At 50.1% G+C, this 26,541-nt stretch overlaps 1 protein-coding gene across 9 annotated transcripts in view; it reads right to left on the reverse strand.

The window, feature by feature from the left end:
- Positions 1-26,541, reverse strand: part of MYH10 (myosin heavy chain 10) — a 123,964-nt gene that overhangs the window by 40,373 nt on the left and 57,050 nt on the right. For 6 of the 9 annotated variants that reach the window (XM_045797281.2, XM_045797277.2, XM_045797284.2 and 3 more), the window contains 10 exons: positions 23,700-23,763; positions 21,950-22,048; positions 19,377-19,520; positions 19,014-19,109; positions 17,969-18,087; positions 17,206-17,358; positions 13,684-13,857; positions 10,680-10,853; positions 10,327-10,441; positions 6,227-6,289 (listed from right to left, as the gene is read on the reverse strand). In XM_045797281.2, coding sequence (XP_045653237.2) covers positions 6,227-6,289; positions 10,327-10,441; positions 10,680-10,853; positions 13,684-13,857; positions 17,206-17,358; positions 17,969-18,087; positions 19,014-19,109; positions 19,377-19,520; positions 21,950-22,048; positions 23,700-23,763 — 1,201 coding nt within the window. The remainder of the gene's footprint in view (positions 1-6,226; positions 6,290-10,326; positions 10,442-10,679; positions 10,854-13,683; positions 13,858-17,205; positions 17,359-17,968; positions 18,088-19,013; positions 19,110-19,376; positions 19,521-21,949; positions 22,049-23,699; positions 23,764-26,541) is intronic. The other 3 variants (XM_087867596.1, XM_045797279.2, XM_087867600.1) reach the window with 1 other exon arrangement.

Genomic DNA, 26,541 nt, shown 5'->3' on the forward strand with positions numbered 1-26,541 from the left:
TGGCGAGGGAAGGGGGCCTGAGACCAAGCTGGGGAAAGAAGAAGAGCCAGACAGGAGGAGGGAGAGAAGCGGCCGGAAGCAGGAGGGGCAGGAGGTCAAAATCCTACAGGGGAGAGCACGTCCTCTGCTGCACCGTCCACCCTGGTCCTCCCTCCTGTGACTGCCCTGCAGAAGGGACCTCCAGGTACGGAGCCCAGGGACCAGGAGGAAGTCCCCTCGACTGCCCTCATACCAGCCGCCACCAAAACTGGTCAAGCCAAACCTCGAAATGTCTTCCATCCGTCCCTCCGTTCCACGGCCCTCATTTTGGCTCACTCCTCCCCTGGAATCCCCCCTGCAGCACCCTCCTACCTGCGCCTTCCTTCTCTCCCCGAGCCACCACACGTTCCTTTCATGGAGGCCTCTGGTCCCAGGGTCGTGATTAACAGGTTTTTCTAAAAGACCCAACTGAACAAGTTCTTTATTCCTATACTTCAAACCCTTCTAGGTCTCCTGCAGTGTGTAGGGCCTGGTCCAAATCACCAAGCCCTGGAGTGTAGCCAGTGCTGCAGAACTCAGTCCTGAGCCAGAAACACCTGCCCCTCACGAGCTGTGTGACTGCAGTCAAGTCACCCGGCTGCTCCAAGTCTCAGTCGCTTCCTCTGTAAACGGAGCTAACGAGACTGACCTCAGACAAGTGTGAGGTGCCTGGAAACATTTCAGGGCTCGATGAAGGGACCTCCAGCCACTTTCCCCGCACCTGAAGCTCCAACTATAAACCAGGTGCATCTTCTCAGACGAGGCCCTCGGGTCTCGTCCTTTTCCGTCTGCCTGGAATGCCCACCCCTCTTCTCAGTAGGCCCCTCCCTCCCCTAGGCTTTAAATCGCTTAGGCCAGATCCCGGGACAAGGTCCACTGTATTCTGTGTATCTTCCCACAGCACGGGGCTCCCCCAGGGACATCTCTCCCGCACCTGGCACACGCACACGGCCTAAAAGCTGTGGACTGGAGTCTCTGGACCCCTCCGACCACCAGCTCAGACGATGTCCTCTGCTCTCCAACGCTGGCCTCAAACTGTGCCGGGAACACAGGAGCCGCACGGTCAATATCTCCTCGGTAAGCGTGGTTACCTGCAAGAACAAGTCACCGCCATGGCCAAGGACGGGGGTGCCATGTTTACTTTGCGGGGACTCGGCCATGTCCAAGCACACAGTCCTGAGCTAGGGCTGCTTTTTACACTGAAAATGGAAAACCAATCACAACGAACCTGATTCTCAGATAAAGGTCACCCAAAGCTAAATACTTGGATTTTTAAAACACTAATGCTTTGGACTTTCCAGCTTTTTTTTTTTTATTAAAAAATTTAAACGAGGGTTCTCGTTCTAACAATGAGCACAATTATCTCATGAGTAAAAGACTTTGAGAACTTCATTAAGTGATCGGGGCCCCACTACTGATACAGGATCTTACTCCAAAATCAAGGCCCAGAAAAACATCTATTTAAAGAGAATATTTTCCTGGGGCTCCTCAGTGGCTCAGGCACTTAAGCTTTCAACTTCTGATTTGGGCTCAGGTCATGATCTCAGGGTTGTGAGATCGAGCCCCGCCGTGGGCTTGGCGCGCACCATGGAGCCTGCTTGAGACTCTCCTTCTCCCCTCCACTCGTTCTAAAATAAATAAGTAAATAAAAAGAATGTTTTCTTGTTGAGGGGCACCTGGCTGGCTCAGTTGGCAACTCTTCATCTTGGGGTCCTGAGTTCGAGTCCCACATGGGTATAGGATTAAATAAATCTTAAAAAAATGAAATAAAAATAATATTTCCTTGTTGAAAGTGGCAAAGGCAGTCACCAGAGAAAGGCGGAAAATGCAAAGATGAGATTCCAGCAGCTCCTATGAAATGAGACCTGTTACGGCTGCTTCCGCCTCCCAGCGTCTCAGAGCCGGATAATGGAGGGCTTGGTTTATGCCCCTCTGCCGACTCCCCCATCTGCAGGGTCAGGAAAGCCTGGTGAGGGCTGCTGGTGGGCATCGTTCGTTACTGGGTCGCCCACTAGCCTGAAAAGAATTTGAGTGTTTTACCTTAACAATTTATTCATCTATAAAAACTTAAATGGACAATGAGAAGTCAGATGAGCCCCTACCTACCGTCTGTAAGGGCACAGTTAGAATTTAGAAGAAAAATACAATTTACAATCATCAGTCTCATAAAACGGCTATCGACGGTGTTTCTTAATAAGAACGCTGTTTAGCGCCAGAATGCTTGGCGGCCTTCCTCTCGGGCACAGGCACAGGCTCAGGACACAAGACGTCCGCGAGATTTTTTTCACGTTCCTCACACTGCACGGGCCCAAACACTAGTGCTACTAAATTTAATTTCAGTATTTAAGCCATTTCTTTAGACGTTTTTTGGTAGGAACCAAAAAAGGGGGAGAAACTTATTTTAATGTTAATTTTTAATAGATGATGAATAAGAACTCTATCGAATACTCCTACAAAAGGCTCGAGTACCTGGCACTGTGCTAGACACATAGCACGTTCTCAACACTCAAGGCAAATGACGACAATTCTACTCTAACATATGACAAATTGTCACTAATAGGTACGTACAGACTCGGAAAGAAATATGTAAGTGCTACGAAGGCCCGTATGTCCCCATTACGTAGTAATAACACGTGTATGCTGGTTCCTTTCCTGGGCGGTGGAACCAATCTGGTAATTGTTCTGGAGTATCTGGAAATTTTTAGAAAAATCCAAGCAAGTCCACATGTTGACAGGGAGCATGTGATTCTAAGTGTCCTCCTCCGCCCATGCACTGCTGTTCATCTGACCTTGAGTTTTTCTCCTTGCCGTCCCTTGCCTGTCCTTTCCCACCCCTGGCGGGGGGCGGGGGCAGTCTGGGCAGATGGGAAGTCCCCGTCCTTCCTGCAGCTTCCCCCACACAACTGCTCTTGCTCTCTCGCTGTGATGGGTCCCGTGTACTTAGTTCCCGTACAGCACACCTGCCCCCTGCTTAGCCCTGGTGCACGGTGAGTACGGGGGACTTGCGTTAACTCATCGCCAAGAACGCAGACAGTCACGGATTTTGTTTTTCACATTCAGAGCAGCAGCTGCACAGCTCCAGGCAGAGGCAGGCTCACAGCCCCTCACGTGTGACGCTCACATAACCCTGGGAGCAAAGTGTCCCTGTCCCCACGTGACCCCAGGCATGCACGTTGTAAAACCCGAAAGCTGCTTCTCCAGGAGCTCCCAGCTCTTGTTAAGACTCAAGATTAAAACAAACAAAAACAACCAGGACAAGAGTATTCTGCACCACACCAAAAAAATCCTCCATGCACCACAAGACCTCCACCCACAGTTTAACTCCACACACAGACCGAGTCAGGCCCGACGCACAGGTTCTAAACCGGCACTGACCACAGAGATCATGACCGATGGGCAGAACTTACAAGATTAAACGATTGCCATCTTAGCAGTCATGCTACTCGATTTTAAGTGGAACCTCCTTAAATGACTTCCTGGACCCAGAAGGACCAGGTCAGCGTTTTTGAAGCCAGAACATCATCATCCGGTTGGAAGCATGACTAAGGGGGAAGCTTCCCCCTGAATTACAACAAGAAGGAAGGGAGGCGTTCAGTGGCTATCAGAGATGACAGGAGACCCCCAGGAGCCTGTGACAGACGCGAGGCCCTCCTGCAGTGCCGGCCAGCGTCTCCTGGGTGAGTCCATCCAAGTGAACTGGGCTCCCGCGTTCAAGGGCTGCTTCTATGGAAGACTGGAAAGGAGAGGGGCTGGCAGGAGGGGGGGTCTCTAGCAACAGCTGAAACTTGCTCCGTGCACTTCTCACGCTTTCTCTGGTGCAGCCCAGCCGTCCAGAGCTGTCAGCGGCCACCTGGCACTCGTGGAGGTTCGGAAGGACATGGCAGGTGCCGAGCTGGGGTCACGACCAATGACACACAGCCGCCCTGTGGCGCGGACACAGCCCCTGCCGTCCCACGCCCTGGTAGTCCAAACACACTGCCTACAATGTTGAGATTAAAATCCCTCTTCGCTGGCTCATTGCTGGTTTAGCTCAGAAGGTCTGGGCTTTCAAAGCAGATTTGGAAGAAAACAGACCTTTGGTTTACAGCAGAAGCTTGTATGACCGCCTTATCCCGCCTCTGGGAATTCTGCTCCTTCCTCTTGCACACACTTGTCCTTCGATACTTCTGAAATCCGGTCTCTACTGCCACCTCTCACCTTTCTCCTCCGCGCCTGCGTTCTCCCTGCTCCTTCCCTAAGACTCCAGCGGTGCTTAGAAGCACGGGGTCACGCGAGCTCCGTGTCCTCGCGTTCAAAGGAACGCGCTACGTTGTTAGCGCATCAAAGACAACTGGATCACAGTCTGGACACCTAGAAACCCCTTCGTCCGTTGTTTTCTGAGGATTCACTGGAGATACTAAAGCCCCATGTTTTCATTTAACACCAGCTACCCCTCCCTGGGGTGGAATCCACAAACACACATTGGAGAGGAAGACATTTTGGTGTAGAAAAGACGACACCTGACTTCCAAGACCAGATTTAGCCATGGCGGATAGAAGACCTTCTAAGGAGGACAGATGGAGCCCAGACACTTGATTCAGCCAAATAACTCAACCAGAGGACACCTCCAGCAAGGTGAGGTGACTGAGCTGGCTGCCGGCCCGAATGACGTCATGCAGGAGTGGCTCGTATGTGCCGCTGGAGCAGAAACGCACCTGCTCCCCACGCCGTGAGGATCACGCTATCCCAGGAAACAGCGCTTGCGCTGTGGGGGAGGGGAGGGCCACCGTGGGAATGACGGACAAAGCTGCTGCATGTGAGAACTGGCTGTGCAATGCCCACCCTTCGGGTCCCTGACTCAACTTCCTTATGGCGTGCCAACTTTGTGCCAGGTGCGGGGAAATGACGGTGAGCTAAACCAGCACTGTCCCTGCTCTCCAAGAGCTCCGTCTGGAACACTTTGAAGAGATCATTCAGAAGTTACAGGGGATTAGTTTAAAGAAGGCACTCTATTTTGGGAGACAGTCCAAAAGAGCCAGTGCTAACCTTTTAACAAAGCACACGTCTCTGGCAGCCCCTTCGCTTAGAACGCCCTCCTGGTTCTCTGTCCCTCTCCCACGTCCTCGACCCAGGCAGGACTCCCCACGGCCACGGGGGACTACCAGAAGTTCTTCCTCTGGGCAGCGTTTATTCCAGCTCATGGGCCCCCTTCGGCATAATCCTGCCTGCATCCCAGCCCCCAGAGCTCCCGCCGTGCCTCCCGCCCAGGATTAGGACCAGAACTGAGGGCAGGGACTCGGGTTAGGATGGGCGTGCTCCTCTAACTTATTCACAGGAAACTCTCTGGATGGATTTAGGTCAAACATTAACGTGTTCCAAAAACCAGAAAGGACATTTTGTAAGATGGATCTGACTATCTGAGTGTCACGCCCTGACAATTTCACTACATGATTACGAGGCTGGCTGATACTTTTTTTTTTTAGATCGGGCTTTTGGGGGGGCCTCTAGCCGTGCGTAGCCTGTATTTAAAAACAGGGCGAAGGCTTTAAACCACAACGCTCAGTCATGTGGAGCTCAATTTCAGGTTCAGGGTACAAATTCAACCAACACTGAGCTCTGAGTCTCAAACTCGCACCATCGAGCCTTGTGGATCATCTCACGATCTCATGTTCCAAAGAAAAAGCCACGTAGCTCGAGACGCACCTAAGCTCCAAACAAAAGGTACAATGATGAGACCAACACGTGAAAGAAACATGGAATTATCTGTTCTTGACTTAATGTTCATGACTTAAAGAAAGAAACCATCCCTCTCTGGAATTCCTTGGCAAAAATGTAAAGGTGACCCAGAGACAAAGGAGACCTTCTTTCGCACATCCATTCCCAGCATTCCCTTCGAGGCCTGTGTATCGAAACGGCACTATTGGAAAAGGCAGTGACATACCTTTTAATATGCAGTGCTGTAAGTGCTATGCATAGAGTAAGAAGCAATGTGTATGCGGTAGCAATTCAATTGTTTATGCACTCAAACACTTGCCTTGAAGGATAATAAAAGTGAGCGTGAAATGAAAGGTTCATGCAGGTCTATGAGCAAAACAAAAACAGAAACCCAGGACCCGGCCCCCACCCCAGCCTACCCTGCCCTCCCGGCCACCCTGCCAGCCCCCCACGAGTTCTTCCTGGGGGCTGAACACCCTTCTGTTTGGAAGACCTACAGGCTTCATACATTCACCTGGTGGCTCATGAAGACCAGAAACACTGTCATAGAAAGATGCTCTCTGAATATTCTGAATCTCTAAAGCAGAGAAACAGCAAAAACAGGAGGACAGAAGAGCAAATACACAAACACTTTAGTTAGTGTGAGAGACATTTGACATCACAAGTCAGTTTTGAAATCGGGCTGCGACCGTAGCTAGTCCGGGGCAGAACCCGGGCAACAGTACTGCGCAGAGAACGTGCACGTTCGGGCACAGTTCTTTATAAAATAACTTATGCTGAATCGAGAGAGCCCCTCCCCACAGCGAGTGTGAGCATGGCTTCGTATCCACGCCACATGACTACCCCCCTGAAAACGCAGGGGGACGTGTACGAGTACGAACATACTCTTGGAGTTGTCCTTCATAAAATTATCTCGCCATTAGCACACGAGGAGGAGACTGTGTAAGTTCGAGCACTCTGGTGAGCGTGCACATTAGTGGTTTTTACTGTCCAAAATTCACACTGCTGTCTACTTGGGCTTCCAATCCAGATTGTGGCAATATAATTTACTTCCAATAGAAATTAGTAACAGATAGGTAACTACTATTAAGGAAAATAAAATTCAAGTTCCGTTGTAGCAAAATGTTAAGACAACTTTAAGTCATAAGGTGACACTTGTTGACCATACTGTTACCCATGAACATACCCGAGGAAGCACATTTACATGAAAATGCAATTGTTAGCTCTTCCCCCCCACCGTATATAAGTCCCAAGAAGTAGCAAGGAGTCTGTGCAGCTGGCAGAGAAATCCCAGAACATCGTCTAGCAGGAAGTAGGGCACTATGGATCTCTAGGGCAGGGCTGCCACCAAAAATCTCAATGTTCCTGGTTCGACCTCGAGAAAACCCCATGAAAACCCTGAAAGTCTATTTTAACACAAAATGTTTTCTACCCTGGGGACTGTGCCTTCACAGGCAAATTATATTCATGCACCCTACTTTCCTGGTCAACTTGTCATTTTCTGCTTCTGCATTGCTGTGGCTACAAAACGAGAAAAAGAAGATGTTTTTCTAGGGCTATTTTCTTTTCTTGCAGAAAAGCTCCCCTTATTCCAAGAGATGGCTACATCCAGACTGAGCAGTGGAGAATTTTCCACCCTAGAACCCTCACCACGCTCCGTGCCTGCCGCTGACTCTCCATATGAAACATGCAGTCCTTAAAACCCGACAGATTGCCCTAGGCCCTGATGGTCCCCCTTCTTCACAGTCCTGTCACTCAGATGAAGGAACTGATTACCTAAGCTGATGGGCGACAGGACTTCTGCTCATGGTGGCTGTATCAGGGCAGCAAACACATGGGACTTTTCCAGAGCAGACGCTAGTGTGGCCAAATCACCCTGGGGGCAGATAGGACTGCTATTAGCCTCTTCTGATACACTGGCTTCCCAGCGGCTAGCTCTGAAAGTCCAGGCCTGTGCAAACGCTACTGTGCGGGGTCCGAGCCGTGGACTAAGTTCAGAGGCATGGGGCTGCAAGGCTCCTAGTGTTTCTGTAAACAAGTCAGTAACGTCTCTGAGGATACGGAAAGCTCAGAAAGGCAGATAAGGACGCTCCAGACGTGGTCCTACCTGTCAGACACCTCACCTGGGCTACACAGTGTGCGTGGACCCCTGTGGCACGTGCCCGCCACATCTCACCCTCCTAACACTGCCGACCCACCACTGCCACAGGCTCCCCCCAGCCTAGGGCCGGCGAGGCGCAGAGGCAAAGGAGAAGAATGGAAGGAGGAAGCCCAGGAAGGAAGCCGGGGGCCAAGACAGAGGCGTCTGTGTGTGTCCTGAGTCTCCCGCTGGACTGCCAGCTCTGGGGGAGCAGGGGCATGTCCCGCATCGTCCCCGGATGGACCACCACACATCACGACCATGGCAAGCCCATGGAAAGATCATCTTGTATGAATGGGTCAGGGGTTTCCCACAGTATCGTTTTTGGTTAAGAAATTAAAAAATGAGTCAAAAGTGGTTCACCATATCAGAACCAGTATGCTAGTCCAGGACCTAATCCCTTTTGCAATATGGTCATTTTTCCCCCAGTACCTGCTTCTCCTTTCATTCACAATGAAGACAGAGTCAGTTTTTGAGGCTTCGGCAGTAAAGAGCCGGCTTCATCTGTCCCCTGCTCCATGGGCGTTCCTTCCACACCCACTGCCTCCTCCTCAGCCACCTGGCACTCGGCTCCCCACCCTGGGCCCTTCGCCCCGATCCAGCCCACAGACCGCATCCTGTCCTTACCCTCCGCCCGGGGCACCGGCCCAGCTCACACACCCGCTGGAGTGTGACCGGCGGTGGGCGTCTCTGTGGCCTGGCCTGGAGGGACCCCCTGCACTGGGCTCCCCGCCTCCACACTGGGTTCACTCATCCTGCCAGCTCGGTCCCTCCTCCCGACCATCTTTGCTTCAGAAAACGCTCCCACCTCTGCAGCAGCTCGTTCGTGTCCACCTGCTCCCCCTCAGGCCACGCGCACTCACAAGTCAGCGCCGGGCACCCGCCTAGCACCCAGGACGTGCTCAGTAAACACCAGCCTTCGAGACTCAACAGACCGTTATCCTTCAAGGACCAGGGCAACTGCCTCCAACTCCACGACCAGCTGCCTCGGCACCCGGGGCAAGAGGGACACCCTTCCTCTAACACACGTCTCTAAATGCTCGTTCTGTACCACCCGTGGGGCATTTGCCACGGCTGCTGCCTGCACTCAACAGTTTGTGCGCATCTCTCCCCTTCCTGTGCTCCGAAGTCTGATGAGAGCGCCAGGAAGAGGGGAGGGCCCAGAGCTCCACGAGCGGCACGGCACCCGGCAGCATCGCAGCTGAGGGGACCTGTCCCTTGTGCTTTCCCCTCACCAGTGCTGAGCAGCGCTGGCCTTCCTGGAACTGTGCGCCCTGTGACAACTGGCACTCGGAGTGGTTCTGTCCACTCTGGTTCCGGCGTCTCATGTCCCCGTGCTACTGCTTCCTAGTGACGGGGCTGGGGGGCCCTCGTCTGTCCGCTGCCACCAGCTCCACGCTAGGCTCCCACTGCTCTCCCCAGGGCTCAGGCAGCCCCCTCGACTGCCTGGGTCATCATGCTGACAGGGGACACGCAGCATCTGGTCAGAGACCCTCATCCGAAAGCACAAAGATTACTTAACCTTCCCCCAAGTCCCTCCTTTTAGGGTCTCAGGCGGACCATCTCTCCCAGGACCCCCGTGTGCCGGGCCACCACCCCCCCGCAGGCCCCCCACACGCACTCCGGCGGATGCACGTGACCACTCTTGACTCGAGCAGCCCTTTGCCCTCCTCACGTGCTCAGCGTTCATTCTGCTCTGTCCTTCTGCCTTCACAGCCCTAACCCTCTCTTTTTTGCTTCCTGGGCTTCTTTCTACCTCTGAGAAGATGGCTAGGTCACAAGGTCTGCAGATGCTGCAGAAAAAGTAGAAGTGAGCCAGGTTCCTGAAGAGGCCTGGCCTGGGGTCAAGGCAGGGGCAGATCCAGGGCTGAGGGCCTGCGTGGCCTGAGGCCACGTGAAGAGCGGGGGACAGCACCGAGGTGACGCAGCAGCAAGCGTCAAGCTGTGGAAGACCCTGGCTCCCACTGCGCACAGACTCACGGATGTTGATTTTTTGGTCCTACTACAACCTTCTCGTCTATGACCAAACAGCCAAACCCTGTACATGAGGCTCAGAGAAATAAAACAACTATGGGGACTGATGGAAAGAAAAACTGATCTCTAGGCAGGGTTCTCGAATTTATTCAGCAGCTGCTTTGTGTGTGTGCATGGAGGGCCGCCCCTGGAGCAGACGTGCGACACAGAGAGCACGTGCGGGGCTTCTCTGGTCTTGTGTCCAGTAGCCCTAGATTACAGCCCAACTGGGCCCTAGAATGTTCCACACCTCCCACAGCATCTGACCAAGAAGGCAGATGCCCTGTTACCCAGGGACGGGTACCAGTGTGGGTAACTTCGGTCTAGCGGCAGCCCTGCTCTAGGGAGAGCGAGTTTTACAGTAAAATCTATGCACAGAGATCTACGTAGACGAACTGTATAGAAGTCTTAACTGGAAAAGCTTCGGGCCGAGCATCATGCAAACGTGATCGCGTCCTTACCGTCCTTCCAAAGCTCTGCCACGAATCTGTCCGAGGACTGGTGCAGGAGGGTGGCCACGTTGTCGTTCAGGGGGTCCATGTTCTTCATCAGCCACTCGTCGGCCTTGTAGTCCACCTGGCCCGTGACGGGCCACCCAGGGGAGACGCGGAAACACACACAAACACAGGGAACACGTTCAGCCTTTCCCCCAGAACGTCTGCAGCACCACCGGACGAACAGGCAGCCTCGGGGGCCACGCACCACGCACGTGCACGACATGGAGGGCTCACGCACACGTCTCCGCACATTTGTTAGTGGCGTCATGGAACGCAGCAGGATTTCCAAGTCTGGGTAGCAGCCGCTCGGCCCTTACCTTGCCCGCGTAATGTATAATGCAGAAGTCCGCTTTGTCCTTCAGCTGCCGGGGCTTCTGAAACTTGGAGTGAGAGCCTTGCTCCTGAACCAGTTTCTCCACAAAGGTTTTGTCTGTGGCCTTCGGGAACCAGCACTCTTCATCCAAAAGAGCCAGCACGCCGGGTGGGTTCGCCTGGTAACAAGAGCCAGCGAGAATGGACAAGTGGAGCCCCCGGGATGCGCTTGTCCGCCGCACCGGGTGGTTTAACTTCTGAAATGATTAAGAGCTTTACAAAGATCTCTGGAAACCAAACTTCCAGGGCAGCAGTTAACGGACCAGACCCAGAGCGCAGGCCGAGGTCTTGAGCTGCTGACCGAGGCGCTTATTCTGGGAAACGGACAAACCTATAAACTGTAAGTGAACTCATTCCACGTGGACACCCCCAAAAGCAGCCACTGAGAGACCCTAGCAAAGCCGGGAGGTGGAGGTACGAAGTGGGATGCTTCCATTCAGGGCCTGGCTGGGGAAAGGACCCTAAAACCTCCACCAGAACAACTGGGGAGGGGGGTGGCTCAAAAGGCGAATCTTTAAAAATTAAAGGAATCAGAACAAAACAAACTAGGTGGATGCTTCCGACATCACACATCCTAACTGATTTCTGTTCCTGTTTAAGGGATGATGAAATAAAATGTGTCCCTTCATGGGGCGCCTGGGTGGCACAGCGGTTAAGCGTCTGCCTTCGGCTCAGAGCGTGATCCCGGCGTTATGGGATTGAGCCCCACATCAGGCTCCTCCGCTATGAGCTGCTTCTTCCTCTCCCACTCCCCCTGCTTGTGTTCCCTCTCTCGCTGGCTGTCTCTATCTCTGTCGAATAAATAAATAAAATCTTTAAAAAAAAAAAAAAAATGTGTCCCTTCATGCTTGGCGCAACAGCAGAACCAGAACACGGCAGAGAATATAAAAGGTGGGGTAACAATGTATCACTTATCGTATGGATTTACTTCAGCCATCCCTTGCGAGGCTGTTATTTCACTCGGCTAAGTCAGTGCAGAAAGGCGCAGAAAGCACGAGAGAAAGTGGATTCGTGCAGCGGGGGGGCTGGGGAGGACCTGACGTCTCTCCGGGACGATGAGAACGTGTGAGCAGGGAGCAGACTTTGAGAGCACGCTGGAACCACTGAGCTCATCCTGTTAGAGTGGATTGTAGGGCACGCGAGTTATGGCTCGACACGGAAAGAGCACAAAGCCCGTGCATGGGCTTCCCTTTCGGAGGCAAGTGGAAGGTGCATGGAAGCAACATGAAGACTTAAATTGTGAAGGCCTAGGTCGCTGCGTCTGGGTCATCCCTCACGGGCACCCTGCAAGTACGGCGAGTCTGTGAGACAAGACTCAGGGCAGTGACTCCAGGGAGCACCTACGAAATCGGTCGTTTTAACTCACGCGGCCTTTACGTCCACTGGGAAAGAGCCGGCTCTGTACAAATTACTGCTTAAAGCGCCCAGGAGCCGCATGACCATTGGTGGCCACACAAAACGCCCGCAGGCAGAAGCTGGTGGGGGGGGTCCTGCGATGAGCCCCCGGGGGGGGGCTGGTCTAGGGCTCCTCCGCCTACAAGAACCCACAGGACTCAGAGCAGCTCAAAGAGCGATAATCAAAGGCGGGTAGGATCAGGTGCTCTTGAAGCCAAGGTCAGGGAGGCAGGTAACTCGCCTGACTCTGAAGATCCGTGTTAACATTAATGAGGGCACATCCACCTTTCTAGCATAATTCTTACAATTTAATCCCTTTCAATGAAACTATTCCTAAGTTCCGAAATAGGATCCCGAATACAATTTAATCTTTTCTAAACGCCTCGGAGACAGCGTGATTATGGAGGTCCCCAGTTAGGTCTTTTTACTTTTGCTACTTCATCCTTCAGTGTCAAGCTCTGTGTTATCACTTCTTTCACTGGGGATTTCTACAGAGCTTAAGTCTGGGAGACGGTTTCCATCGGAGGCTGGAGGGAGCACGGGCAGGGGGAGGGTTCTTCCTGACCGCCTGCGAGTACAGCCAAGTCATGAATATTTGCTTGGGATCTGAAGTGAATGAGTTCTACATGGTCCTGGGTATTTCTTTTTAAGTTTTTACTTATTTATTTGAGAGAAAGAGAGAGAGGGAGAAGCAGGCTCCCCGCTGAGCAGGGAGCCCGATGTGGAATGCAATCCCAGGATCATGACCTGAACCGAAGGCAGATGCTTCACTGACTTAGCCCCCCAGACGCCCCAATCCCATGTATTTCTGCGTTAACACTAAACCAAAAGGGAAAGAATGTCTGATGCTTGCTAAGAATGCTGTAAAAAATACATCTGCCCAGGGCGTCTGGGGGGCTCAGTTGGCGAAGTGTCTGCCTTCGGCTCAGGTCATGATCCCGGTGTCCTGGGACTGAGTCCCGCATCAGGCTCCCTGCTCAGTGGGGAGTCTGCTGCTCCCTCTCCCTCTGCTGTTCCCCGTGCTTGTGCTCTCTCTCTCTCTCAAATACGTAAAAGAACAAAAACACGTGCCCAAAAAACCCGAAACTTCAAATTAGGAAAAAAACACTGCCAAAATAAGATCAGCTCGATGCTCACGAGGATGAGCTTTAGTTATGTGACAAGTGTGTCTGGATGCCGTGTCCCGCTCCCAGCTGAGCACAGCGGCCCCTGTGGCCCTGGCAAGTGCGGGAGGGGGGCCTGGGGAGAGTGCCTCGGACGGTGGTCTTCGAGCAGCGGGCTCACACATGAGAGGGCTGAGGGAGGGCCTGCCCGCCTGGCTGATTGCTTTTTAAATACTTATTTTATCAAAGTATCACCTTCCTACATCATTTATGTTAGAAAATTGTCTTAAGACTAATTAGGCTGGGGGAGGGGGGGCTGGCTTTGTTGGTGGAGGAAGTGACTCTTAATCTCACGGTGGTGAGTTCGAGCCCCACGATGGGCGTGGAGCCTACCAGGGGGGTATGTGCCAGAAAGGCCCGGAAGCCCCGCCCGCGCAGGAAGGCGGCTTACGGGTCTCTCAATGAGGTCGATGCAGGGCTGCAGGTCGAGGCCGAAGTCAATGAAGCTCCACTCGATGCCCTCGCGCTGGTACTCCTCCTGCTCCAGGATGAACATGGTGTGGTTGAAGAGCTGCTGCAGCTTCTCGTTGGTGTAGTTGATGCACAGCTGCTCGAAGGAGTTCAGCTGCGGCGGGCGGCCAGGTTCCAAACATGGGGGGGGGAGGGGGGGAGAACAGGACCCATCAGTCACCTTCTGGGAACCGACACGACTCAGGCAACACACCCCGCTAGGGGCCAGCAACAGCACCGACCCCACGTGACCAGGGTGACGGAGCCCAGCGCCCTTGGCCAGTCCCCACATCTGTCCCCCGCGGCACAGGCCGGGTGACTTCAGCGACACGCTCCGAGGAAGAAAACTGAAAATCCTCAACTCGGCGCGTGATCTACACACACAACCCCTCTGTTCTACTGCTCAGCGGTTCACGGACACAAGTGAAGGAAGCAGCAAGGAAGGAAGAGGGAAAACGAGGGAAAACCAAGAGGCCATGTGGGGCGTGCCCCCCTCAGCCATGAAGGGGGGACCCTGTAGATGGGCCCCTGTTCCCCCTTGTCCTCAGCCACCGACTCCGGGGCAGCTTCAGAAAAGTCCTCTTGGCTTCAGAGGGCCGTTGAGGTCCTGGTCAGGCCTGACACAAGCCCTCCGTACGTGGGAGGCTCCAGGCTGCCTCTCCGCACATTCCCTTCCCCTAGCAGTTCCATGCTGGGCGGTGACAGAGGGTGACCACAGAGCAGTGTGTATGCAGTGTCTCCCGATTCAGCCTTGTGTGTTCATGACACTTCAGCAGAAACCGTGCTCGTGTGTCGCCCTTCCCCGTGTTACAGACACTGCTGCCGCCTCCTGTCATCTCTGCCCACTTCTCTCCTAGGCTGCTGATGGGGTGGAGGGCTGGAGGGGTGGAAGGGTCTAACTTTTACAAGCAATCACCTTACATATTAGAAGTTCTCAACCTTTGTTCCTGCCTCCATGCTGTTGACGAGTAGCATGTGCCCATAAATAACCTCTTTCATTAGAAAAAGGGATCTTCAATTAGGGAATGCCTAATCCATCTCCGAGGAACAGATTTACAGTCTGAAAAAGCCATTCCAATCCTCTTCCGCCCCGGGGTTTTCTATTTCAGAATGAGGTCGTGCTTGGAGGGCAGGGGCCATGTTTGCCTTGCTCGGCACCGATTTCCAGCAAACAGCATCAGTATTTGCAGACGGAGGCCTGCCCCATGGTGCTTATTCACGTTTAGGTAAATGCATCTTGTTTTGCCTTAGGATTAGGAGATCTTACTGTTCTATTTAGCCTGGGCAGCTCGGTGGCATGGCATCCTGTAAAAAAGGAGCTTTTGGGGCACCTGGGTGGCTTAGTTGGTGAAACGTCTGCCTTCAGCTCAGGTCCTGATCTCAGGGTCCTGGGATCGAGCCCCATGTCGGGCTCCCTGCTCAACGGAGAGCCTGCTTCTCCCTCTCCCTCTGCTGCTCCCCATTTGTGCTCACTCTCACTCAGTGTATCAGATAAAATCTTAAAAAAAATGAGATTTCTACTTCTTTTCCAGACTAAAGCTACCAACTATATTTTTATATCATCCATTCTGACAATGGTGACGCAGAACACACAAACGGACAAAGAGCTGTGCTGAGAAGTTGCAGGTCACTTGCTCACAACTGTGGTCAGCCACGGTCGCCTGCTTCTTGTGACCCTTCCAGAGGGTCTGTGCGCTCAGATGTGTGTGTGTGTTACCTTGACTTTCTTTTAAACAATGCATCTTGGGGCGCCTGGGTGGCGCAGTCGTTAAGCGTCTGCCTTCGGCTCAGGGCGTGACCCCAGTGTTCTGGGATCGAGCCCCACATCAGGCTCCTCTGCTAAGAGCCTGCTTCTTCCTCTCCTGCTCCCCCTGCTTGTGGTCCCTCTCTCGTTGGCTGTCTCTCTAATAAATAAAATCTTAAAAATAATAAATAAATAAACAATGCATCTTGATGTCTTTCCATAGGAGTAAATCAAGCCACCTCCTTTATAACGGGTGCGCAGTACTCCACTGTCTGGAGATGCTGTAATTCCACAAACCAATTTCCTAATGGTGGACATGTAGGCTTTTTCCTAAGTTCTTTCCCCCGAGACAAATAACGCTTGCTAAACAATCCTGCATTCTTAGCTTTCTATATTTTTCTACTGTCTGTATATTCATAGGTCAGAACCATACTTCAAGTCCTATAGCTTTATCATGTTTCACGTCTTTTTAACATCCTTTTCATTTTCCAGAATTTTACTATTATTTTTCATTAATTCAATTTTCAAGTTAGTTTTAGAGGAAGATTGCCTCATCCTCCCCCCACCCCTTAAAATTCCCATCCACAGGTTTTGACCACATACGTTCGATTTAGAGATAATGTGGGGAAGATTCACGCCTTTACGATGTGGGATTTTCCCATCCGAGAACAAGGTACGTTTTCCCGTCTGTTCTTTTGTTTCTCACGGTAGCACTGGCGGGGGAGGGGGTTCAACTAAATCGTGCCTGTTTCTTCTTAAACTGATTCTTCGGAATCTCACGTTGTTGTTGCAGTTGGAACAGGGGATCTTTTCTTTCGTTTCTCCCAACTGTTTGTGTAGAGGTTGTGACACGTAGCCACCACCTTCCATGATTTTTCAAGTTTTTACAAATCAGTATATATTAGCTCAGTCTCTCACGGTGGCAGCTCAGTAGATAAGACTGCTTGGAGCGCTGACAGTTCAGATCTTGTAAGCAGAGACTGAGCATTTTACAGCAGTTCCTTTTACAGCAAGGCAGTTCGTCACCCAGTCATGGCCAAGGGGTAACACTGATCTCAAGAGCGTGTAATTTAGGATTTCTGCCTGACCCTACGGTCGGTCCATCAAAGACACACGTTTTTAGGAGATCAAAACTGTATCGTCTTTCTTGCAAAACCATAACAGACGTTGTGTCTACACACGTGTGAGGGACGGATGCAGCGTGTGTGGACAAATCCAGTCAGAGTGACGGTAAGATACACGGAAATCATCATCAGGTGCTGCGGCCGGATCTTCGGGACACAGAGCACCACCTCTCCCCAGTTCCCCGTCCGTGTCTGCTACTCCTCTCCCTTCTGGCAGGGGAGTCTTAGCCACACTGGCTTTCTAGCAGTTTCTAACACCTGACAAATTCTCTCCCGTATAAGACCACTGGGCTTGTTCTCATTATGCTGGGAAAACCTACTGGGGCTGGGGGCTTCTCCTGGATGCTCACCTGTTAGTGCTGCAGAGACCCCTCCTGTGACTCCCCTTCTAAAGCTGCCCCCCCCCCCAGTTCTTCCTCACAGCGCCCGTGTTGGACTCTGCTAGAAAGGCTGCACCTGCTTATCTGCCATTACGGCCCTTGTGCCTGGGACTGCACCTGGTACACAGGGAGCCGGCATTAGTACTGATTCAAAGAATAATAAGTAGGAGAGCAGGGGGAGGGGAGGAAAGAGTGAGAGAGACAGAGACACATACCTCAAATATTTCAAATCCAGCAATATCCAGGATTCCGATGAAAGATGCTCCCTGACGCTTGGTCCTATCCAGAGCCTTGTTGATCCGATGAACGAGCCAGCGAAAGAGCCGCTCGTATGTGGCTTTTGCCAACGCCTCTACAGCAAAATCTGCCTATAATTAGACGATATCAACCTTTTATTCTGGAAACAATCTCAACAAAGCATTACTAGGTGTTACCTGGAGTTTAATGTGCTCCCAGAACCTAAAAGAGCATTTGCTACTTAATCTCTTTCGTACAGTGTCGGAGGGTGTTAGTACAATTAAATCTAAACTGGTAATAACTGGTTTAGGGAAAAGGTGGAGATGCCCAGGAAAAATAAAGCCCTCACTACGCCTCTGGGCCTCTGCGCAGCATGTCGGCCCGTCCGAAAGGAGTCTGCCACGAAATGGGTGGCTCTGACTCCTACAGTCTTGGTGCCAGGCCACCCCCACAGGGACCAGCGAGCAGCATGCCCCACTGCGGGTGGGCTTCTGAGGTAGACAGCTTTGACCTCCTAGGTGACCTATTTACCTGGGGAAACCCGAAGGTGACATTTCACATTTTTTAAACAGTCACCTTTAAAATTTTTCTGAGAAAGCGAAAACGATACAAGAGCAGAATACACGGTACCAAAAAACACCTGTTATAAGGAGCCTCTATTAATGTTTGTTACGTGTCAAGCAAAGGTCTCGGGATGACGGTTTGTCATTCAAACAAACATACTAACAACACTGAACTTACCTGCTCTTTGGTCTGGGCTTTCTGCACGTAGTCTCGACCGACCTTGATCCGGGGGGTGAGGATGGCCCGAGTGAACTCCATCACGTTCATCCCAAGGAGATGGCAGAGTTTCTGTGCAACTAGAGCGTGAAAAGTCTCCTGAGTACCAGAGTGTGATCTAGCCACGGCAAAGGCAGTAAGAGACCTCATCAAGAAACAGTAGGTCTTCAAGAAGGACAAGTTTCAGGTCTTCACCCTTTCAAGTAAATGCTGCTCATTCTCAGAGAACTTGAGCCAGGCAGCGGATCCTCACTCTGGGCAGTTTAACATCAGTCCTGGAGGCTGGGAACCCACGGACGATGCCCAGGAGGAGGCTCACGTCCGTGCTCCACATTTCAGAGCTGATAATTTCATATTAAAATCTAGATTTCCTTGAAAAATATCAACAGTATTTGGCAACATGGGGCCTATAATACCAGCAAGGGAACAACTGCCTAAAACCTGTACCTAGAGCCCCGTTCAGATGAGCCACGTGGTCTCTGTGGGGTATGCCCTCCTGGCCCCAATTCCCAACACCCCCCAGCGCTGGGGCAGAGTCTCCTCTAACACCCCGGCTCGTCCCCCAGTTTCCAATACCGCCCAGCGCTGGGGCAGGGTCTCCACAAACACCCCAGCTCGTCCCCCAGTTCCCAGCACCCCCCAGCGCTGGGGCAGAGTCTCCACCAACACCCCGTCCCCCAGTTTCCAACCCCCCAGTTTCCAACCCCGCCCCCAGCACTGGGGCAGGGTCTCCACCACCGCCCCTGCTTGTTCCCCAGTTCCCCACGCCCCCCAGCGCTGGGGCAGAGTGTTCACCGCCCCCCGGCTTGTCCCTCACTCAGGGACTTGGCCCCAACACAGGCTCACAGGGCAGCCACTCTACTCCAGACAGCTCCGAGGAAAGCTTCAGGGGCCCTTTTCCACGCACACCGCACCAGGCGCTTGGAGAACAGCATGACAGATCGCATGACACAGCGCCACCACAGCAACACAACAACACACGTAAAACCCGCACTGGTCCGTGTACCTGTATTTTCTGGCATGGACGCTTGATCTGTATTTCGCTCCTTTTTGAAAGAAATATTTCCGAACTGTAGCACTGAAGACACTACTTTAAGCATTGCTTTATATGGATGTAAAAAGAAAAAAAAAAAAAAACCACAAAATTACTGCCTCAAGATGTAGCAGAGACATATCCTCATTTATTTTGTGCTAAAAATCAGCTACACAGAACTTTTCGGTAACACGGGTCCTGGGAATCCGTATGACCAGGGGCGGTTCCCATGATTTGCTTGGTCATTTTCTGGCTCACGTTCCCTTACCCCCCCCCCCCCCGGTGCATAAGTCTTATCTAAGCGAGCAGCAGAGCTGCAGGGAAAGCCCCACATACACAGAATCTCCTCGTGAGAGAAGCCCATGATGTGCATTGCCTCCATGGTCTCCTGGAAGTTATCTTTGTCCTGCTGTCCTGGGATGGGGATGTAGCCATTGGAGAGGAACCTGTAGTTATTAAACCCTTCGAGGAGCAAATCCGCTGGAAGAAAAGAGAACAGGATACAGTGTGACGTCCCCCGTGGACAAAGCCCGCCCACCGGCGCCCAGGGCTGATCGCAGGGGAGCGGTGGCTCGCGTCCTCCCCAACACACACGCTTCCTGCCATACTTTTCCTTTCTTCATTGATGCATTTCAAAACCACACCTAGCTTTCCATCATCCGCGTCAGTGAGGGAAAACGAGGGGGTCGGCTGCAAACACTGCAACTGGAGTTTTGGGGACAGTGGTTTACTGGCTGCATGAAATCAGTAGCCGAGAAATGATGGATATGCATTTTCCAGGTTACTCAGCCTTACTGTTTTCAGATTTAAATATTTTAGCCATCTTTTGAGGGAAAGTTTTTAAGCCCTAGAGCCAGTAATCCTATCTTGGCAAAGCAGTCGAGAGCAGACATCATGGGATCAGTATGACGAGGACGGGAACACAAAGACTGGACGTGGAAGGTACAACTACCAGCCCAGCCAACGCCCCGAAACCCTTTCTCGGAGCCAGTCTGTTCGGCGGTGGGTGTGCATTTGCGAGGGATGCTCAACCCGTATTTACGACGGGCTACTCTAATAGCCGCCCCATCGATTACTTGGGTTTTGGGGGCCGTGAGTTAGAACCGAACATTCCCTTTCGAGATGTGTGTTCTTCTGCAGGATGTTTCTCAGGGGGGGTCAGAACAGACAGGGCTACTGATCCCCACACTAGATGTAATCAGGTGCTCGCCCGCAGAGACTTCCTGCCGAGCACGCCGATCCCTCGATCCTTCCCTCCCTTGCATCTCACCCACACTGGGCACTGACTGCTTCTCTCTTTCTACCGCCTTCTTGTAACACTTTCATCTCATTCTTTGATTCGTGACTAGCGCAGAGTTACTGCCAGTCTGAAAGCCTGGGGTTTCCCTCCTCTCGAGCACCACATACTGCCGTCAGCTTGGACGCTTAGTTTCTCAGGACAGTGACTCTATCTACGTGCGGCTCGTTTTTTTCCTTGCATGTCTCGCTCTCATTTCTGGGCTCAATGCAAGAGCCCGGGCCCTGGGTAACAGAAGGAGTACGAGGCCCGTGTCTCTTGGGATCTCTGGATAACACACGTCATGGTCACATCGAAGCAGCACTGCATTCCAGACTCAGAAAAAAATCAGGAGGTTGTACATCCTCCCCTCGCCCTCAAACAGCTCTGATCCAGCAAACTTCTGACCAGGAACTCTGCCCCCACCCGGTCCCTAAGCTTCCAGTCCTCGGGATTCACGACAAAATAAATAAAAGTTCACTACAAGCTTCTTCTAGTGCTTGTGGAAACACAGCACACATACTCAGTTGTAAACCTGGGAGTAAAAATATTTACAGAACACAATTTTATTAATTTATTTTTTCTTACTTTTTATCCTTAAAAATGTTGAAACAGACTTGTATAAAAATCCATCATTTGTCTTCTAATTTAAAACTTCTACATTTATCTTTATTTGAGAGAGAAAACGTGGGCACACATGAGCGAAGGGAGGGGGAGAAGCAGAGAGAGAGAGAGGGAGAAGCAGACTCCCCAAAGAGCAGGGAGCCCGACGTGGGACTCGATCCCAGGACCCCGAGACCATGACCTGAGCTGCAGTTAGACACTTCACCCACTGAGCCACCCAGGTGCCCCTAACATTTTTTGAAGAAAAGAAAGAAACGTACAGAAGATAATGTAACACGGTCCATATAACTGCCACTTAAAATCAAGTATTTCTCCCACGGCATGGAGGTTCAATTTCATTTCCATTTTGATGTGTGTACGAAATGACAGTGAACCCCAGAACAAGACAGGTCTGAACCGCATGGTCACCCACACACGGGTTTTTCCGGCAGAGTCCGGTTCTGTGAGTGCGTGCTCTCTTCCTCAGGATTTTCTTTTTCTTTTTTTTTTTTTTTTTAAAGATTTTATTTATTTATTTGACAGAGAGAGAGACAGCCAGCGAGAGAGGGAACACAAGCAGGGGGAGTGGGAGAGGAAGAAGCAGGCTCATAGCGGAGGAGCCTGATGTGGGGCTCGATCCCATAACGCCGGGATCACGCCCTGAGCCAAAGGCAGACGCTTAACCGCTGTGCCACCCAGGCGCCCCGTCCTCAGGATTTTCTTAGCATTTCTCTCCTCTAGTTTGCTTTATTGTAAGAATACAGCATATAACACACAGAAGGTACAAGATACACGTTAACGGACTGGCTGTCGGTAAGCCTTCTAGCCCACAGCCGGCTGTCGGTAGTTAGGTTGTGGGGAGTCACAAGTTATCCGCAGATTTGTGACCGTGTGGGGTGTGGTGCCTCCGGCCCCATATTGTTCAAGGGTCGACTGTACCGTTTCCCCAAAACATTCTGTTTCAGAAAAACTTAATACTGGAACACCATATCCCAATAAGTAGACAATAGTAAGAAACTTCGTAACTTACACTTTAGGTGTTCTCCTGCTCCGGACAACAACTGGTAAAAAATATGAAAAGTACGCTCGTCTTTTGCTTGACGAACAGCACGAGATTTTTCCAGAAGGTCTGAGCAAAGGTGGTTAAGGATCAAACTGGAAAGGTGGCCGGCCCTCTCTGAGTGTCTACACAAACTTAAGTTGTAAAACATTTTCTCTCTCGGATATCTATTAGCCCTCCTGTGATGAACCATTCTGAATGATTAAAACTTGTAAGTGAAACAGGAAAATTATGCACTTATGTCCCTCACTAACCAGAGGCTCTTGGGTGGAAGGGAGCTCAAAGATCAGGGTGCTGCCCTTGCCCCGCTCTGCCCCACTTGCCCCAATCAGGGTTATAGTCAAAGGGCACAGCACCAAACCAGGAACTCGAAGAAGCTGTAAAAAGGAAGCTGAGCTGCTGAAGGCCGGAAAAGCCTTACAGCAGTTTATCAGTCTCACAAATAAGGAAACCAAGGCACAAAGGGAATTAAAATCACCAACTAGTAAGTGGCAGAGTCAGGAATCAAAGCTCGGGGGGGGGGGGCACAGCCCATGCGCGTGGCTCCCCCATGCTCCCGAGAGCCCCTCGTGGAAAGCCTCACGCAGGTGGAGCCGGCCCCTCAACACCCGCAGTCCTGCGCGAACTTTCCAAATGCCCGAGATGGCGCTGACAAGACCCACCGCCAGCCTGCTCTTGCTGCTGCTGCAGAGCCGGCTGTGAGCCCCCACCCGGGCTTCCCACACGCCACCAGCTCACCCCCAGCCCGCTCCTGCCTCCCAGACCACGGCACACCTGCCTGGGCGCCTGGGCCGTGGATCTGGGGCTTCGCCAAGCTGAATTAATTTTGTACGTGCCACACAGCTTAGATTTTCAGTTAGATCACCCCAAAATTTGGTGGAAAACACGTTCACACGAATGCCATAGCAGACCAACGTGAAGAAACTCTAGATCCTTCCCTGTCCTTCTCAAGTGATTCTTGTGTTTTCCGGCTCTGAGCACATTCAGAGACATAAGACACAATTCTGAATAGGAAAATTTTGATCTCTCCCTTACCTGAGGGATAGAAACGTTGTATTTCTGTCACTGAATCTCTGATACTTGTCAGAAGTAGCAGAGAATTGTTGCCTGTATCCTTCCTAGTTGGCATACCGCCATTCAGAATCATTTCTATCATCTCTTTAATCAAACAGATTCTATCTGGACTTATTCCGAAAGGCCACTCTACACGTGTGACATTTCCTCGATTCTATATAGTTGACATTTGTTTTTCCTCTAGTTTTATCTCCGGAACACCAACTGAAACGACCTGAACTCTGTACTTCCACAAGGCTTGTTTTGGGGGGCACACGCCCATCCGACTAATACCGGGAGCAGATGGTAGAAAGGCGCTAACCCAACACCCAGCTGAAGAGTGGTTCCATAGCATGGTATTCACCCGAAGGTTCTTCTACCACATCGACATTTCCTGGTTCACGTGCAGGCGATCCTCACCTCGGCGGGAGTCTCCACGGCCCCAGCCACGTGAACAGTGCAGGACCTGGTGTTAAACACCACCACCAACACAACACTTAGGGAGGGGTAACGTTCAGTAGCTGGAAGCGTCTGACCGAGTCACAATCTCTCTGGGCTTCAGTCCGATCATCTGGGTGATGGGAGTGATATCACAGAGGGTCACCTCAAGGCTGGCCAGAGAGGAAATCACTCTTTAGTTTGGATTATGCCGTTACAAAAAGGATACACGTTTCAATGTTGGCCCCTACGATATAGCCAGTTACATCAAAGTTGATCCGAATAAACTTGCCCTGGAAATAAATCACAAGAAAATTACAAATAAAGTAAGGACATAGAGGATATGAACAAATAAAGTGATAAACCAACGTGACCTGCCAAGTATCTGTGAGTTGGTTACAAAAATGGTTCTTAAATATTGCCTCAAACAGAAAGGGAAGGAAAAAGCCTCTGTAAATTACCCCAAAGCAGCAATAGAACAGGCTAACCTCACGGGTTGTAACATAATAAAAATGAGACCCTCATCGTTTAGAACTTTGAAAACACTCTTCTGCATAATCTGAGGTAAGGGATTTCACAGTATTAAAGGAACACAGTATCTGGCCCTATAATGACAGGCTTGAAAAACGGAATAATACAATTTTCTAGGAAAACAGAAATCCGTTCAAGAAAAAAGAAAACTTGAATAGATCATTAAAAATGAAATATAAAAATGAAATATAATTACTTCTTCAAAAATGAGGGATTGGTCTGATGAAACATTTTTGCAAATTCCTAAGGAATATTTAATGGCCCGACTACACATAACTGTTCTAAGGAAATAGAAAATAGTGATTATTTCATGATTCATTTCATAAAGTTATCATAATACTGAATACCAAAACTGGTAAAGTGATCATAAAAATGAGAAAGCAAAAATAAAAGCAAGTTATCTCACAAATTAAACCCTTTGCAAAACAAAGAAACCTGACAAATGGCGATAAATGGTTTATTCCATGACCTCTATGCTCATTCATCACGTGGACGGTCAAGGGATTGGAGGGCTTTCCTTGGGGGAAATGGACGAGCTGATTCCAAGGCTTACAGGGAAATGGAAAGGACCTAAAAAAGTCACAATGATGTTGAGAAAGAGAAGCAGAGCCTCAACAATTCACATTACTAGATTTCAAAAAGCTGTAAGTTTATTAAGACAGGTTGGTTTTGGTGGGAGGACAGAGATACAGAGCAATCTATCAGAACAGAGTCCACAAACAGACCACATGTATACGGTCAATTCATCTTCAACAAAAAGTGCCAAGATAATTTAATAGAGGAAGGACCAATCTTTCCAAAAAATGGTGCCAGAAAAATACATAAAAAGAAACCAGAAGAACCTAGACCCTTCCTCACACCATATAAAGAAGTTAACTGTAAAGAGATCATACACCTAGAAGCATGGGCTAAAACCGTAAAGCTTCTACAAGAAAAGAGGAGAAAATCTTTATGACCTTAAAGTAAAAAAAGACTTCTCAGAAAGAATGCAAAGAGCATGAAACTTTAGAGTTTATCAACCAAAAACTGATAAACTGGATTTTATCAGAATCTAAAGCTTCTGTTCTTCAAAAGACACTAAAGAAAATGAAAACAGTAAACACAGACTAGCAGAGAATATTTCAAAATACCTACCAGGTAAAAGACTTATTCCCAGAACATACAAAAAAAAGACTCTTACAATTCAGTAACAAGACAACCCAAGAAAAACACTGGGTAAAATATCTGAACAGATTATGCACTGGGTGTTATACGCAAGTAATGAATCATGGAACTTTACATCAAAAACTAGGGATGTACGGTATGGGGACTAACATGATATAATAAAAAATATTAAAAAAAGATTATTTCATTAAAGAAGATATGTAAACGGTCAATAGTACATGAAAGGGTGCTCGATGTCATGAGTTACTAGAGAAATGCAAAATAAAATGAGCATAAAGAGATACCAGTACATATCCACTAAAATGGCTAATATTTTGAAGAAAGGCCAGCAAGGAGACAGAACAGCTAGAACTGTCCTACGACCCTGGTAAGAATACAAAATAGCACAGCCACTATGGAAAAGTCTGCTAGTTTCGTATAAGTGAAACGTAAGTTACCATATGCGCGAGCAATCTCACTTCTGGGTAGTCACCCAAGAGAAACAAAAGCACGTGTCCCCATCAAGACTTGCACGTGAATGTTCAAAACCACTTTATTCGTAATGGCCCTCCAATGGAAACAACCCAAATGTCCATCGAGTGGTGAATAAAGAGATTGTGGTATAGTCACAGTGGAATATTACCAAGCAATAAAAAGGAACAAACTAGTGAACACCCAACAACGTGGATGGATTCCAAAAAAAAGCACGATGTTGTATAAAAAGAAACTAGACATAAAACACTAAGTATTATAGGATTCCATTTACCTGACCTTTTTTTTTTTTTTCCCCATTTACCTGACATTCTAAAGAAAACAGATCACAGAGACAAAACAGATCAGTGGTTCCCAGGGCTGGGGTAGGAGGAGGGAAAGGACAGCACAAAGGCGAAAGGAAGCTTCCTGGAGTAAAGGAAATATTCTCTCTCTGGGCCACAGTGCTGGCTTCACTACGATACACATTTGTCTAACCCCGTCTAACTGTACGCTGAAACAGGGTGAATTTTATCGGATGCAAGATATAATTCAGCCTAATTTTTATGCATAGTCAAGGGAGATACCTTAGGACTCCTTAGATAAATGCCAATTAAAAAATATAATTAAACATCCATTCCTTCTATTTCCGACGGATTACACATTGTCCTACACTCTCTACTAGGTGTCCAGTCCACTCCCCCATCCTCTTGCCCACTGGGCCCCTTCTTATGCCATTCCTACATTTATTGCATAAAAATTTGCTTTAAGTACAAAAAATGAGTAGTACTGGGATGCCACCACAAATTTTGAACATTATATGCAAATTATGCCACAGTAATACTGACTTTTGAAATTGAAAACAAGGGGAGAATTCGCTAAAATCAATACTTATATTTTTTGTTCGGTATTATGAGCATTAATGA

The sequence above is a fragment of the Ursus americanus genome, chromosome 14 (genome assembly GCF_024610735.1).
Source record: "Ursus americanus isolate L20-20 chromosome 14, mUrsAme1.1.p, whole genome shotgun sequence".
Taxonomy (NCBI): domain Eukaryota; kingdom Metazoa; phylum Chordata; class Mammalia; order Carnivora; family Ursidae; genus Ursus; species Ursus americanus.